The 13,150-nt window shown below is 38.8% G+C and overlaps 2 protein-coding genes across 2 annotated transcripts in view; both read left to right on the plus strand.

The window, feature by feature from the left end:
- LOC134674842 (ubiquitin carboxyl-terminal hydrolase 32) overlaps positions 1 to 9,311 on the plus strand; it is a gene marked incomplete at its 3' end in the record, with an annotated part of 64,990 nt that extends 55,679 nt beyond the window's left edge. Inside the window, 7 exon segments of the mRNA XM_063532996.1 lie at positions 3,496 to 3,620; positions 4,157 to 4,291; positions 4,481 to 4,666; positions 6,206 to 6,363; positions 7,309 to 7,437; positions 7,905 to 8,079; positions 8,388 to 9,311. Coding sequence (XP_063389066.1) covers positions 3,496 to 3,620; positions 4,157 to 4,291; positions 4,481 to 4,666; positions 6,206 to 6,363; positions 7,309 to 7,437; positions 7,905 to 8,079; positions 8,388 to 9,311 — 1,832 coding nt within the window.
- LOC134674385 (uncharacterized) lies at positions 1,052 to 1,420 on the plus strand. Its single transcript, XM_063532454.1, has one exon. It carries the CDS (start codon positions 1,079 to 1,081, stop codon positions 1,403 to 1,405), a length of 327 nt encoding a protein of 108 aa, XP_063388524.1. The 5' UTR covers positions 1,052 to 1,078; the 3' UTR covers positions 1,406 to 1,420.
- Positions 9,312 to 13,150: the final 3,839 nt, after the last annotated feature.

Below are 13,150 nucleotides of genomic sequence, written 5' to 3' on the forward strand. Positions count from 1 at the left end.
TCGCTTTATCCGTAATTGATTATACTTATTACTTTACACATGTAAAAGTAGTGTGTACAGCCAAGTTCGAAGAAAAATACGAGTTTTTTTTTTAAAGAAACAAACAGTCTTTTATAGTAATAACGAGTTAGGACCGTGTGTATTGTAAGCGGCTGCAGTGGCTTATATGCACGGGAGCCTCGTTTTAAAAGCTTAAAGTATCATTGTCCAATTAATAATACTGATTTAGGCCACCAGATGGCACACCCAAGAGGGCGCTCTGAGGAGCGTGCGTGAACTGTGGAGATAGTACAAACAGCAACACTCTTATCAGAGATATATATAACTCCTTATAAGATAAATAAAGTCTAAGAAAAAAACGTGCCTCGGAAATCAAGAAAAAGTCATTCTCGAATAGATGGCGCAATTATCTTTGGCATATTCTCGGCTAGATGGCGTTGACGACACCGTTTGATATTTAACAATTTTAACACATATCAGTGAAAAAACATGGGTCAGTATGGAACAATAAAAATTAAAAATCATTTATCCGTAAACATATTTTGATTAATTTATACATTTTCAATTTTATTTGAAGTTTTAATCGTGTATCGATAGATGGCAGTAAATGTACCGTGACTACAAAATTTACTTTGGCAATAGCCCTCTATACTATCTATTCTCTTTGCTCTTATCTGTTATCTGTACATCGGTGGACCTTAAGGGTGGAATAACGTCTGTCAGCATCGAGCCGCATTTTATATATGAGAAATCGCTCGTTAGTATGAAGATGAGTACGCATCGGAAAGCTGAAAGCATGCGTACGCATCGGAAAGCTGAAAGCGCTCCCGCTCTTATTGGCGCAAGGTTTCACTAAGTAATCGGATCATTAAAGCCGATTCAGGCCACAAGGCAACCCAATCCTGTTGCTTGCTGCTTCAACTTAGCCAACTTATTACATCTAAGATTTATATTATAAAGATTAAATATTAGTCGAACACCGTTTCAAATCACATCGTAAAAATTATAAACGGAATGTTTACTATAATTAAAAACGTCCTATATAAGTAGTCTCCTCATACTACGCTGACTTTCCACAATGAAACCAGTTTACCTCCTGTTATTGGTCGTGACCGTGGTGCTGGCCGCTAAAAGATACAACCCCAACGGCACTGAAGTCATCGATCTGAACAACTCCTTACAACTGTTCGAAGATTTCATCAAGAAATACAACAGGCATTATAAATGTCCATTCGACAAGTGGATTCATTATCAAGCTTTTTATAAAAACCTGGTGGATATTAATAGATGGAATGCAGAAGTGCCCGCTGGCGGTGGCCGTTTTGAGATCGGCTCGTTTTCCGACTATACCGAAGCAGAGCAGGAACAACTACATGGTTATAATCCAGCTAAAACTTTGAGTTAAAAGTTTGAAAGTATAACGTGTTTCTGAACAATGCTTTGTGACTTTGGTTGTTCTCAACTAAGGAAATAAACATCTTAAAATTATAAATTGCATCCCTTCTTTGAATTAACATCCTTACGTAGAAATAGGCAGATTAAGTACTTACTCTAAAATGAATACAAGTGTTTTCCAATAAAAAGACACGTCAAGATTGTTTACCTTTTTTTCTAATGCTAAAAAAGAGAAATATAATTACCTATCCTATTAAATACCACATTTTTTGACAACATAACATACACTTGGCCCTATTTTTCCATTCAAGTTTTTCACGGTACTTGTAATACTGATTAATATTTATTTTCAACCATTTCTAATTGGAAAAACCATAATGAGATTAGTTGACCAAATAAAATTACTGTATAAAAGAATTCACCGCATACCACCCTGATCTTTCACCATGAAAACATTTTACCTCTTATTACTAGTGACAATTGTCGCGGCCAAAAAGAATCCTAACGGTACAGAAGACATCGATTTAAGCAAAGCTCCAAAACTGTTCGAAGAATTCATCAAGAAATACCACAGGCACTACAAGTGTTCGTACGACAAGTGGATACACTACAGGGCATTTTATGAAACTCTGATAGAAATAAATAAGAGGAACGCTGGGCAGCCAGCGGGCGGCGCGATTTATGACATCGACGCTTTCGCTGATTATACTAAAGCGCAGATCGATAAAATGTTTAATGGTTTCCATTTTTAAAAAAAATTTGAAAGTGCGATTTAACTCTTTGAACGCCATGCCGATCCGTGTGAGTTGGTACCTAAGGTTGACATTACATTAGGCTGTAGCCGCGTCCGACAGTTGACGTGTTCGGTGGTCAAAGGGTTAAGAAGCTCATCATAGACATACAATTGGGCTTTTTTTTTACTTTGTGTGTAATTTCATCAATTCATTATGCGTTTCATTCGCTATTGAAATTGTGAGATGTATAGGTAATTTAACTAAATGCAGCATATAAAAGGTAACATTTTGATGTAACAAATAACTTCCTTTCATATTTTACAATGTGTCGTATTTTAAATTTTAAGTATTTAATAAAGTTCTTTTGCGTGTGCCCTTTTGTTATTATTTAAAATATTAAATTCTACGTCGGTGGTAAACAAGCATACGGCCTGCCTGATGGTAAGCTCCGTAGCCTATGTACGCGTGCAACTCCAAAGGAGTTACATGCGCGTTTCCGATCCTTACACTCCGCACCCTCGTTGAGCTCTGAACCCAACCCATCTGTAGGAACACAACCTGTTTTCACATAATTATGGCTATTTGTTACCTCAGAGCAGGGTCAATTGACAGGAATAAGAACAAACTACATGCAGTTATATTAAATATATCAGGTAATAAGTAGATACTGTACCAGACTGCAGTCTCCATATTGAACCAGAGATGCCTATGTGTAAAATACTGCATTTTCTATAGCGTGTATTTTAATACAACCGCAATTTGAAATTAGGCGTAGGTTTAGTGCTATAAAACGATTTTCAAAGAAATTTTCAAATTAGTCTTGTAACAGAGTCCAATTTAAATTTTTGAAATAGAAGTCCTGGCCGACTGAGTTATATTTTAAATGTTACATACTACTTATAGGTAAGTATACGGCAAGGTAGGCAGGAGAGTTGAGGTTAGTGATTATGCATAATGCTACATACAGTAGTGGGTACCAATTGTAACAAAAACGGTTAATAAACGAATGAGTGATTATGAACATTGTTAATACCTTAAACGCACGATATTAAAAGCGAAATATCTCGCTTAAAGCTTTTTGGTCAATCATGCATTAACTCTTGAACTCACTATGAGTATGAAAACCAACAGAAAACTTTTCAAAATTTGGTGATTGATCACAAAAAGTAATTTTGATAAAAGCACCAAGTGTAGTTACGTCTTTTTGTTTATTGCAGCTATATGAGATACAGAAAATTACGGCCCAAACAACATGAAATTTTCTAGATTCAACGGTCATTAGTAATGAACTTAAAGGGGGTGCCTCAATAGGTGACACTCAAAAAAGCCCACATACAAAAATAATAATAAACAAATATGTTTGTAGGAAACAATGCGTGTCCACAACGGTGCGCACAACAGCCCCACATCGACGCGGACACCCCTGACACCAGCTCCCCCATCGCTAGAGCCAAGCTACGGCAGAACACCGCAAGAGTTGGGGAAGATCAGGTAATATAATCTACGGTAGAGCCTCGCTAATCCGACGATTCTTGTAATCCGGACGGTCACGGCGCAGTCGCACTTCGTTTAAATGGTCTTAACACTATCGCTACGGCGATTAGTGTAACTCGGAATAGCATGTGGTCTTTCGACCTCCTACTGCCGTGAAGGTGTTAGAAAAACGAGTGATAAATCCTGAAATTGTTTATTCCGCGACTAAAAAACCGTACCATCAAAATAAAGTGCATAATGTGAGGCACAATAGTATTGACAAACAAAAGCCTTCGACCGCCGAAAAGTCATCAAAGACCTTCAAACCCATGTTCTCCCCCATGGAGAACAAAATGTTTTTTCTTAGTAAAGTTTTACAGCATTTAATGATACTGTTTCAAATTTAAATGGTTATTTGTCAGTATCTTTATAACAAAAGATGGATGTCAGGATCGTAGCAAGTGGAAATCCGTGATAGTGACTGCCTAGCCGTCCGGGAAATATATGTATGTATGTATGTATGTGTATCTTTATAACGCGACTGTTTTATATAGGAATCGTGTGAAGGTTCGCTTACTCGGTTGGACTTCAGCCTGCTGCGTCAGCTACGCGGCCGACGCGGCGCACAACTCGCCATCGACTGGGACCCCACCGCACTACACCTGCGGTACCAGTCTACGAGAGAAAAGGTATATCTTCTATTAAAGATGCAGAACTTGTCATTGTAATCCAAAAAAATCGCAAGAAAGATATTTTGCATAATTTTTTCAATCCTAACATTCCGAGAGCTATAACGGTATTTTCATTTTCATTCACAATTTCGACTACACACCAAATGACTAAATGGTAATGAAGTTAATTTTTCACTTGTATCGTAGGCATGGGTGATCCACCCATCAGTGTCCGAAAGCAGCGCTTTAGCGGCCCGACCTGTGGACCTAGCCTCCTGTCTCCGTGCCTTCACGTCACACGAACGCTTAGAACAGCGCTACCACTGTGCGCGATGTAGGGCAGCCCAACCCGCCACTAAAGTGCTGCAGATATGGCGGCTGCCTCCTATACTGGTGAGTTCACTTAGCGATGTTACGATTCGACTTCACAAATCGGTTCAAACCGATTTAGGTCTGAAGTCGACTAAATCGACGTGAGTGTTCCGTAAATCGACCTAAGATACGTTCACCCACTCTAAACGCATCCTTTCATATTTGTTGATGCGTCACTTTCATTTGACATATTGAGGATTAAAATGTATGCAAATCGATTTCAAACCACGAAGAAAAATGTTGACATGCACATTGCCGCCATTATTGAGTCGAGTCGAAACTTGGTATCTACAGGTAAAGTAAAATGAAACTTATTGTTTATGTTGTAAGGTTCAATTTCGCATGGGCTTAAAGCGATTGATTTGGCGGTATACTTGGATCGGTTTGGCAGTTTTGCGCCGCGTCGATTTGCTAACTCAACGATTTGCGGCAATGACACGAAATCGCACGAGACCGCACGCTCTTTCCTGCTTGCTCGTATAGTGCTTTCCCGTTTTAGCTTTAGAAATTATAAAATTGTGATTTACCGCGCAACAAAACTAAAAAAATATTACAAAACTTAAGTCAAAATATTTGCTGTCGATCGGATCGAACAAAGCGTAAAATTGACAATTCAATTTCCTCAACTCAAAGACTACGGAGCGGTTTGAACTACTGATACTTAAAAAGGAGAAGTTAAATCGACTTGGCCAAATCGGTTTGCAAACCGATTTGGGTTTAAATCGGAGTCGACTTATTCGGTTTGAAAATTTTTCGATTTGGCCCATCACTAAGTTCACTCGTGAATACCCCCCTTATTCATAAAACTTTACGGGCTGGATTTATAGTTCGTTTTTTTAGCATTGCAAAGAACTTGAAAGAAAGTAAGTGATCTTAACATGTCTTTTAATTGAAAAACGCTTTTTATAAATCAGTAACTATTACTTATGAAAGCAGAAGAATATAAATGATCGTATTAGATTCATAATCGTTACATATTTGCCTTAACTTATTTTTAAAATGTGTTTTTCAATTAAAAGACACATCAAGATTGTTTACCTTATTTCTAATGCTAAAAAAAACGAACTATAGTTAAACTATGTTTTATCCCTTTCTTACAAACACATAAGTCAAAATGAGAGATAAAGACAAACGATTAATAGCTAATCGGCCAGTGACGAGTTTATGAACAACGCCAACAGTCAGCTGCTTTGCCACAAACCAGAATACCATAGCACATTACACTTTGCACATAACTATAATATAATTTGTCTATGTCTCTGCTAATGTAATGTGCTATTATTCTTGTCAAAATAATTAATTGTTGCTGTTATAAGTGTTATTGTTTTTAGTCTAAGTTTCGTGACGCATTGGTTTAACTGTAATGTTATGTAAACATTATTATCAATAAATAAATAAATAATTAAACTAGGTGAGTTAGTATTAGTAAATAGTCTAATTCTCCTAATGGTGTAAGGAGCCGATTTATGTGCTAATTAGTGTGTGTCATCGAGGATGCCATACATTTGGATGTTAATCAAACTATAATTGTAGACCGTAATACCAGTGTTATTTTTTCAGATTGTACACTTGAAGCGATTCCAGTACGTGAACAACAAATGGATCAAGTCACAGAAGGTGGTCAACTTCCCCTTCCAGGACTTCGATCCATCGCCATACCTCGCCTCAGTACCACAAGAAACTATAGCCAGGCATATGGAGATTAATAACATCTACAGGTATCCACTTTCACGCTGTCTTGACCGTCCGTCAAAATCTACGTTCTCATTTGAGAATGTCCTATTTCTCTCTGTTTCTGGTTCTGTACTGATTATAGTGTCTAGTCTAGTAGTAGTTCTAGATTTGTACTAGTAGTACTGCGATGTTCTGCCGCCTGAGTGCAGCACTAAGCTAGCTAGTAAACCCATAGAGTAACTTACACATACCAGAGATATATATAACTCCGTATAAGATAAATAAAGTCTAAGAAAAAAACGTGCGTCGGACGGCCAAGGAAAAGTCGTTCTCGAATAGATGGCGCCATTACCTTTTTACTATTCTCGGCTAGATGGCGTTAACGACACCGTTTGGTATTTGACAATTTTAACACATATCAGTGAAAGAACATGGGTCAGTAGGGAACAATAAAAATTAAGAATCATTTATCCGTAAACATATTTTGATTATTTTATACATTTTCAATTTTATTTTAAGTTTTAATCGTGTGTCGATAGATGGCAGTAAATGTACCGTGACTACAAAATTGACAATGACAGGACCCCTCTATACTATCTATTCTTTTTGCACATACTGTGCCGTAAACTGTTTTTGACAAGTTTTCAAAGATAATAAAATATGACATTGATGCATCAAGGCGGTTTGTTTGTTGCAACTCTTCTGGTGTTGCGGGTGTCCATGGGCGGCGGTAATCGCTTACCACCAGGTGATCCGTCTGCTCGTTTGCCTCCTATTTCATAAAAAAAAAGAGCCTACTGGGAAACGAGAAATCTAAATTTAGTTATCTGCCTCTTTATCAGTCGAATATACAAGAGTGGTAAAAAGGTTAGGTAACGAAATTTCTATTTTCTTGTTTCGCGGTAGACCCCCATATTGTGATGGATTGTGGTAGTAGCGCCCCCTACGCAGAGTTTCGAGTAATATTCCCTATTATAATATGTGTTCAGGCGGAGATCGTCAATGTTCGTGGACGTGGAAGACGCCATCTCGGAAAGCGAGAGCGAGACTGAAAGTGAAGTGGAGGAGGCGGAGCCCGCCACGCCCACAGTCAAAAGCAAAGACCCACCTAAACTCAGGCAAGATTTAACAAAACTTTATTTACCAATAACTTTTAATAAAACAGTTTATAATTATAATGCCATAAAAGTTCCACTTCATCAAATGATTTAATCCGGGAGATTTTATCAAGGGTTACTATAAAAATACTGGTATAATTTATTTATTAATAATATTTGAAGAGTTTCCTCGTTGTCTCTTCTATCGTCAGATTCTGTATACTTTCTAACAAAAAAAATCCATGTTGATTCAGGCGTCTTTGAGAAATTGGATGATGTACATAACTTAAAATTCTAAAGTGGTAAAAGATAATACAATACGATCGGCAGCAGTCATTCATTTGTAGCTTTCTATCAGAGAAGGGTTCTTTCTATCAGAATTTCTGTTGGACCTTCAGAAAATAAAATAGCACAATAGTGTCCGCACTTGAAGCATAAGGATTCTTCTGAGATGAAAAGCCACATGTAAGTAATAATTTCTTGTTTAGAGTGAAAATCAACAAGCGAAGAGAGTCCTGCGAAGTCCGACGGCGGGAGCGATTGGAGTCCACAAGTTTGCTAGCCACCCCCGTCACCGACGACAACCTGGTGGACTACCACCAGCACCATCTCTCCGAGCACCAGGACCCTTTCCAGCTCAAGTACCGGCTCTATGCCGTCGTGGTGAGTATTATTACTGTTCATCATTGTTGGAGAAGGCAGTATAGGAGAGAGAAGGATTAGTTCCCCTCATGGGCCACCAATTTTAATGTATCGATGATTACTCTTCGCGCCTACATTTTTTTAATTTGCTGCTCTTTTCTACTGACGGAAATAGCTTGACACACTATAGCCTTACTGTCAGCGTCTGCCCAATATTCAAAGGCATTGATCACACGCGCACTAATCTCACAGCAAATCGTGAGATTCCCGTGGCGTGACATATACCCTAAGTTTTATAGAACTGAACTAATTATTTATTTTGTCGACAGTCCCACTCGGGGCAGATGAGCGGCGGGCACTACGTGGCGTACGCGCGCAACCCGAGCGGCACGTGGCTCTGCTACAACGACTCCATGTGCCGCGAGCTCGGGCCCAGCCCGCCCATCGACCCCGCCAGCGCCTACCTGCTGTTCTACGAGCGCCAGGGGCTGGACTACGAGAGGTATGCACACAGGCCTACACTCAACCCGAGCGGCACGTGGCTCTGCTACAACGACTCCATGTTCCGCGAGCTCGGGTCCAGCCCGCCCATCGACCCCGCCAGCGCCTACCTGCTGTTCTACGAGCGCCAGGGGCTGGACTACGAGAGGTATGCACACAGCCCTACACTCAACCCGAGCGGCACGTGGCTCTGCTACAACGACTCCATGTGCCGCGAGCTCGGGCCCAGCCCGCCCATCGACCCCGCCAGCGCCTACCTGCTGTTCTACGAGCGCCAGGGGCTGGACTACGAGAGGTATGCACACAGGCCTACACTCAACCCGAGCGGCACGTGGCTCTGCTACAACGACTCCATGTTCCGCGAGCTCGGGTCCAGCCCGCCCATCGACCCCGCCAGCGCCTACCTGCTGTTCTACGAGCGCCAGGGGCTGGACTACGAGAGGTATGCACACAGCCCTACACTCAACCCGAGCGGCACGTGGCTCTGCTACAACGACTCCATGTGCCGCGAGCTCGGGCCCAGCCCGCCCATCGACCCCGCCAGCGCCTACCTGCTGTTCTACGAGCGCCAGGGGCTGGACTACGAGAGGTATGCACACAGGCCTACACTCAACCCGAGCGGCACGTGGCTCTGCTACAACGACTCCATGTTCCGCGAGCTCGGGTCCAGCCCGCCCATCGACCCCGCCAGCGCCTACCTGCTGTTCTACGAGCGCCAGGGGCTGGACTACGAGAGGTATGCACACAGTCCTACACTCAACCCGAGCGGCACGTGGCTCTGCTACAACGACTCCATGTTCCGCGAGCTCGGGTCCAGCCCGCCCATCGACCCCGCCAGCGCCTACCTGCTGTTCTACGAGCGCCAGGGGCTGGACTACGAGAGGTATTATTATTCACAATCATTTCACTAATAGTTCCCTCGAGACTACAATCCATAGGGATTAGGATAGCCTGACATTATGAGAATGGGTCCAATCCTTTAAAAATATAAAAGAAATTCCCAAATCGGACCAATACATCTTGGAACACTGGGGAAACATAGGTAAGTATGTAGATTAAACATAAAAGTGAATTGAAAAATTTACTTCAGAATTTAACCATACGGTTAAGAATAAAATTAATAAATAATGTATTTGAAAGTGTGATTATTAATAACACTGTTTTAACAGAGTGCTTGTTTTGCAGGTACCTACCCGACATCAAAGGCAAAGAGCCCGTCATCAAAGACTCAGAGACTCTAGACCCAGACGAGAGCGACCTGCGGAAGATGTGCGTTATAGCGTAAACTGTGCGGTGTGCCGGTGGCGCGGTGAGTTCATCAATAGCTCATGTACAATAAAAAAAAAAAAAATTCCGACCCATTTTGTACCTTGTCACAGTGGCAATAGTATGAGGTCTCTAGTGACTTTCATATTGTCACTATGACAAGGTACACCTAATTGCAAAAGTGAATGGTAATTTTTTTTGCAGCTCGATATTTATAGGCAGTTCAAATTGTTAAAATGTATCCTGTTATTAAGCCTCAAAGCCTTTCCCTACGTCAATTTTACAGTGACGTCATATAGGGACTTGGAATATTAAGAGTAACTTTCATATATATAACTGCCAGTACCTGGGTAAACATTAGTATTTTAATACTGCATGTGCAGTACTTTAGATTTATATGCAAAGGGCACACTTGTTATAAAATAATATAAGCTGTTTATGAACTGACTGCCACTGCCATCTACAATAATATAAAGCAACTTAGCGTTGAGAACTAAATGCACTCTTGATCTAGTGAATTCAAGTGAAACACAACTATTATCTAATCAATATAATAAATATAATCTACACCTTTTGACAGTTTGGTCCGCTTTATAAAAATCTAACTCATACAATACAAATAAATAAATAATACTCAAACTGTATAATTTCGTGACACTTTATAGAACAAAAAAGACCCAAAAATAACATCGCTTTCGCTTTTGGGTATGGTATAGCTGAACTGTCAAATGGTAAATATAATATCAAAAGGAATAAACGTCATGTTCCTAATAAAATGTATGTTAAATTAGGATATATTTCAAAGATATAGAAATATATCTTGCTGTACAGTGCCTAAGGAATTTTTGGTGAAATATTTATTAATATTATTTATGATTCTGATCTAATTTTAAAGACATTTCGAATAGTAGAGTATAAAAATATGGACTATACCAATTGGTAGTAGTTAGATATTTTTGGAAAGAACATATTCATATTTTTATACTCTACTTTGTCAGGCAGCATTTTATAGTTATTATGTTGATCATGTATGTAATTTCCTTGATGGAAAATATTTCTGGTTTTATTAATTGTAACTTTTTTAAAGGTTAGATTTAACCTTGGGTTATTACAGGAATGTAGAGGGACTTATACATCAATTTACACTAAAAAGTATCTAACATAATCTGCTTATTCATTAAAATAAATGTATATTGTAAAAAATATCCTAAACAATATTTTATTGTCTATGACACAATTTATTATATTGTCAAAATTGCACGATTGTCGCCTGACAATGACAATTCACCGTACATTGCTGGTCCAACCGTTGTCACTTACCGACCCAGAAATGAAGAGAAACTTGTTGTCAGCTGACAATTGTCAAGCTAGACAAATAGGCGCCTGGTGTTTAGACTTACACTTCTATGCTGGAAGTACAAATGAAATTTAATTTATGTATAGTCTCTCTCAAAATTGTTATAGATTCTGTTGTATTCGCCGCAGTTTTTGTTAAAGCTGGCTTGTTGTCTAAAGTTGATACATTCCTTCGTCGTTCGAAGGCTCGTTAGTATTTTAATATTATTTCCGCTTGGTACAAAGCTTCAATTTATACCAAAAAAAGATTTCGCTGAGTTTAAGGGAACAGCTAAGTCAAAAATATACTTTATTAAGCTTTTTGCAGCCCTAAAAGGTGTAATGTAACTATGTATTTTGCAAATATGTCACCAATGTGACATTTGTCATCTGACAATGATAATTCATCTAAACTCGCTCATCGACCTAATAAATACAAATCGTTTCTAAGCGAGTCAGAAATATACATGAAGAATTAAAAGTGTCAGATGACAATTAATAAAATTGTTACTAAAATGATCTATAAACTTTTGATCAAGAGTATGATCGCTTGGAGACGAAATTAAAGATTTGGCAATTTACCTTTATACTTAGATCAAATCATTAGGTAATTCCGGTCCCTATAAGACCCAAGAATGTGCCATCGTCCACACTGTTAACTGTACATCGGTGGACCTTACGCCTTTTGTAATAAGGTCCGCCGATATACAGGAGTGTTGCTGTTTGTACGGAAAATTGTCAAATGTCAGATAACCATTGTCATGTTGAATAGGGCCATGAGAAATCATAGTCGGCTGCAAAAAGTTTCAATAAAGTTGAGCCATTTCGCTATAGAATAGCTGTACCAAAAGTGATGTAATTTAGATTTTATTTATGTGATAAAGTATAATATTCGCACGGGCCCGCGCCCGGTTATTTTTTTAATAGTAATGGAGACTGATGTGATGTAATATAATAATGTGATGTGCTATATTTACTCATTGATATATTTTTTAATCGATTATGTGTAGGTTAGTTATGGTGGTGTCCTTGTATCTATATTTATGTCAAAAAATAAATATTCTGCTAATTGCTCTTGATGTAGCAAATTCTGATATACTTACAAAGGTATGGCAACACGCATGTGGCAACATTGGAGTTGCAAGCGTCCTATGCTATGGTGTCCGCTTCGTATGCTTGTTTTCCACCATACAATAACAATTTTACGTAAGCATCTATTGTATAGCATTCTTTCAAATAAAATTGTAATCTTCACTGCTCTTTTATGCTTTTCTAAATAGTTGTAAATAGCCATAAATATAGATACAATAAATACCCGATACCTTATAAAACACGCATGTAAGTATATGTAATGTTTATATTAAATATGTTATCGGCGGTTTAAGTTTATGTCATAGAGTTATTATTATATTAATATTGTTTTTAATAGGAGCTTTTTTGGCAAGAGGGGCTCAATTATGTATTCTTAACAGAAATATCTGTATTTATATTTGTATTTAATCTAAACTCTGCCCGTGGTTTCGTCTGGGTAGAAATATACTTTCAGCCCCATTTCCCCCTCTTTGTAATTAGATAAAAAATCTTTCTTACTGAAAAATATATATTTTAAAATTCAAGTTCTTGATAGGAATCATTTTTTTTTTGGCTCTTCTCATCTGCTCTGTTCCAATTTACGCTCACTTTTAATAAAACGTACAGATACTTCTGTTAAGACAGTACGTTAGTTATTTATACGGCTTAGGGCACAATGTCGTTCTGTCGTCCAAGGGAAAACTTAACAAATATGTATAATTAGCAGCAGAAATATAAGAAAGTGTCTTCAACTTTCATATCATATCTGGTTGAAATAACCACCTTGTCTATGACGTAGAGTAGGTACAGTCGCCATCAGATATATAGGAGCGGCCAAGGTGTTCACAAATATCTGAACACGCCTCTATTGTCAAGGCGATAGAGTGCATGTTCAGATATTGTGAACACCTTGGCCGCT

The sequence above is a fragment of the Cydia fagiglandana genome, chromosome 20 (genome assembly GCF_963556715.1).
Source record: "Cydia fagiglandana chromosome 20, ilCydFagi1.1, whole genome shotgun sequence".
NCBI lineage: Eukaryota > Metazoa > Arthropoda > Insecta > Lepidoptera > Tortricidae > Cydia > Cydia fagiglandana.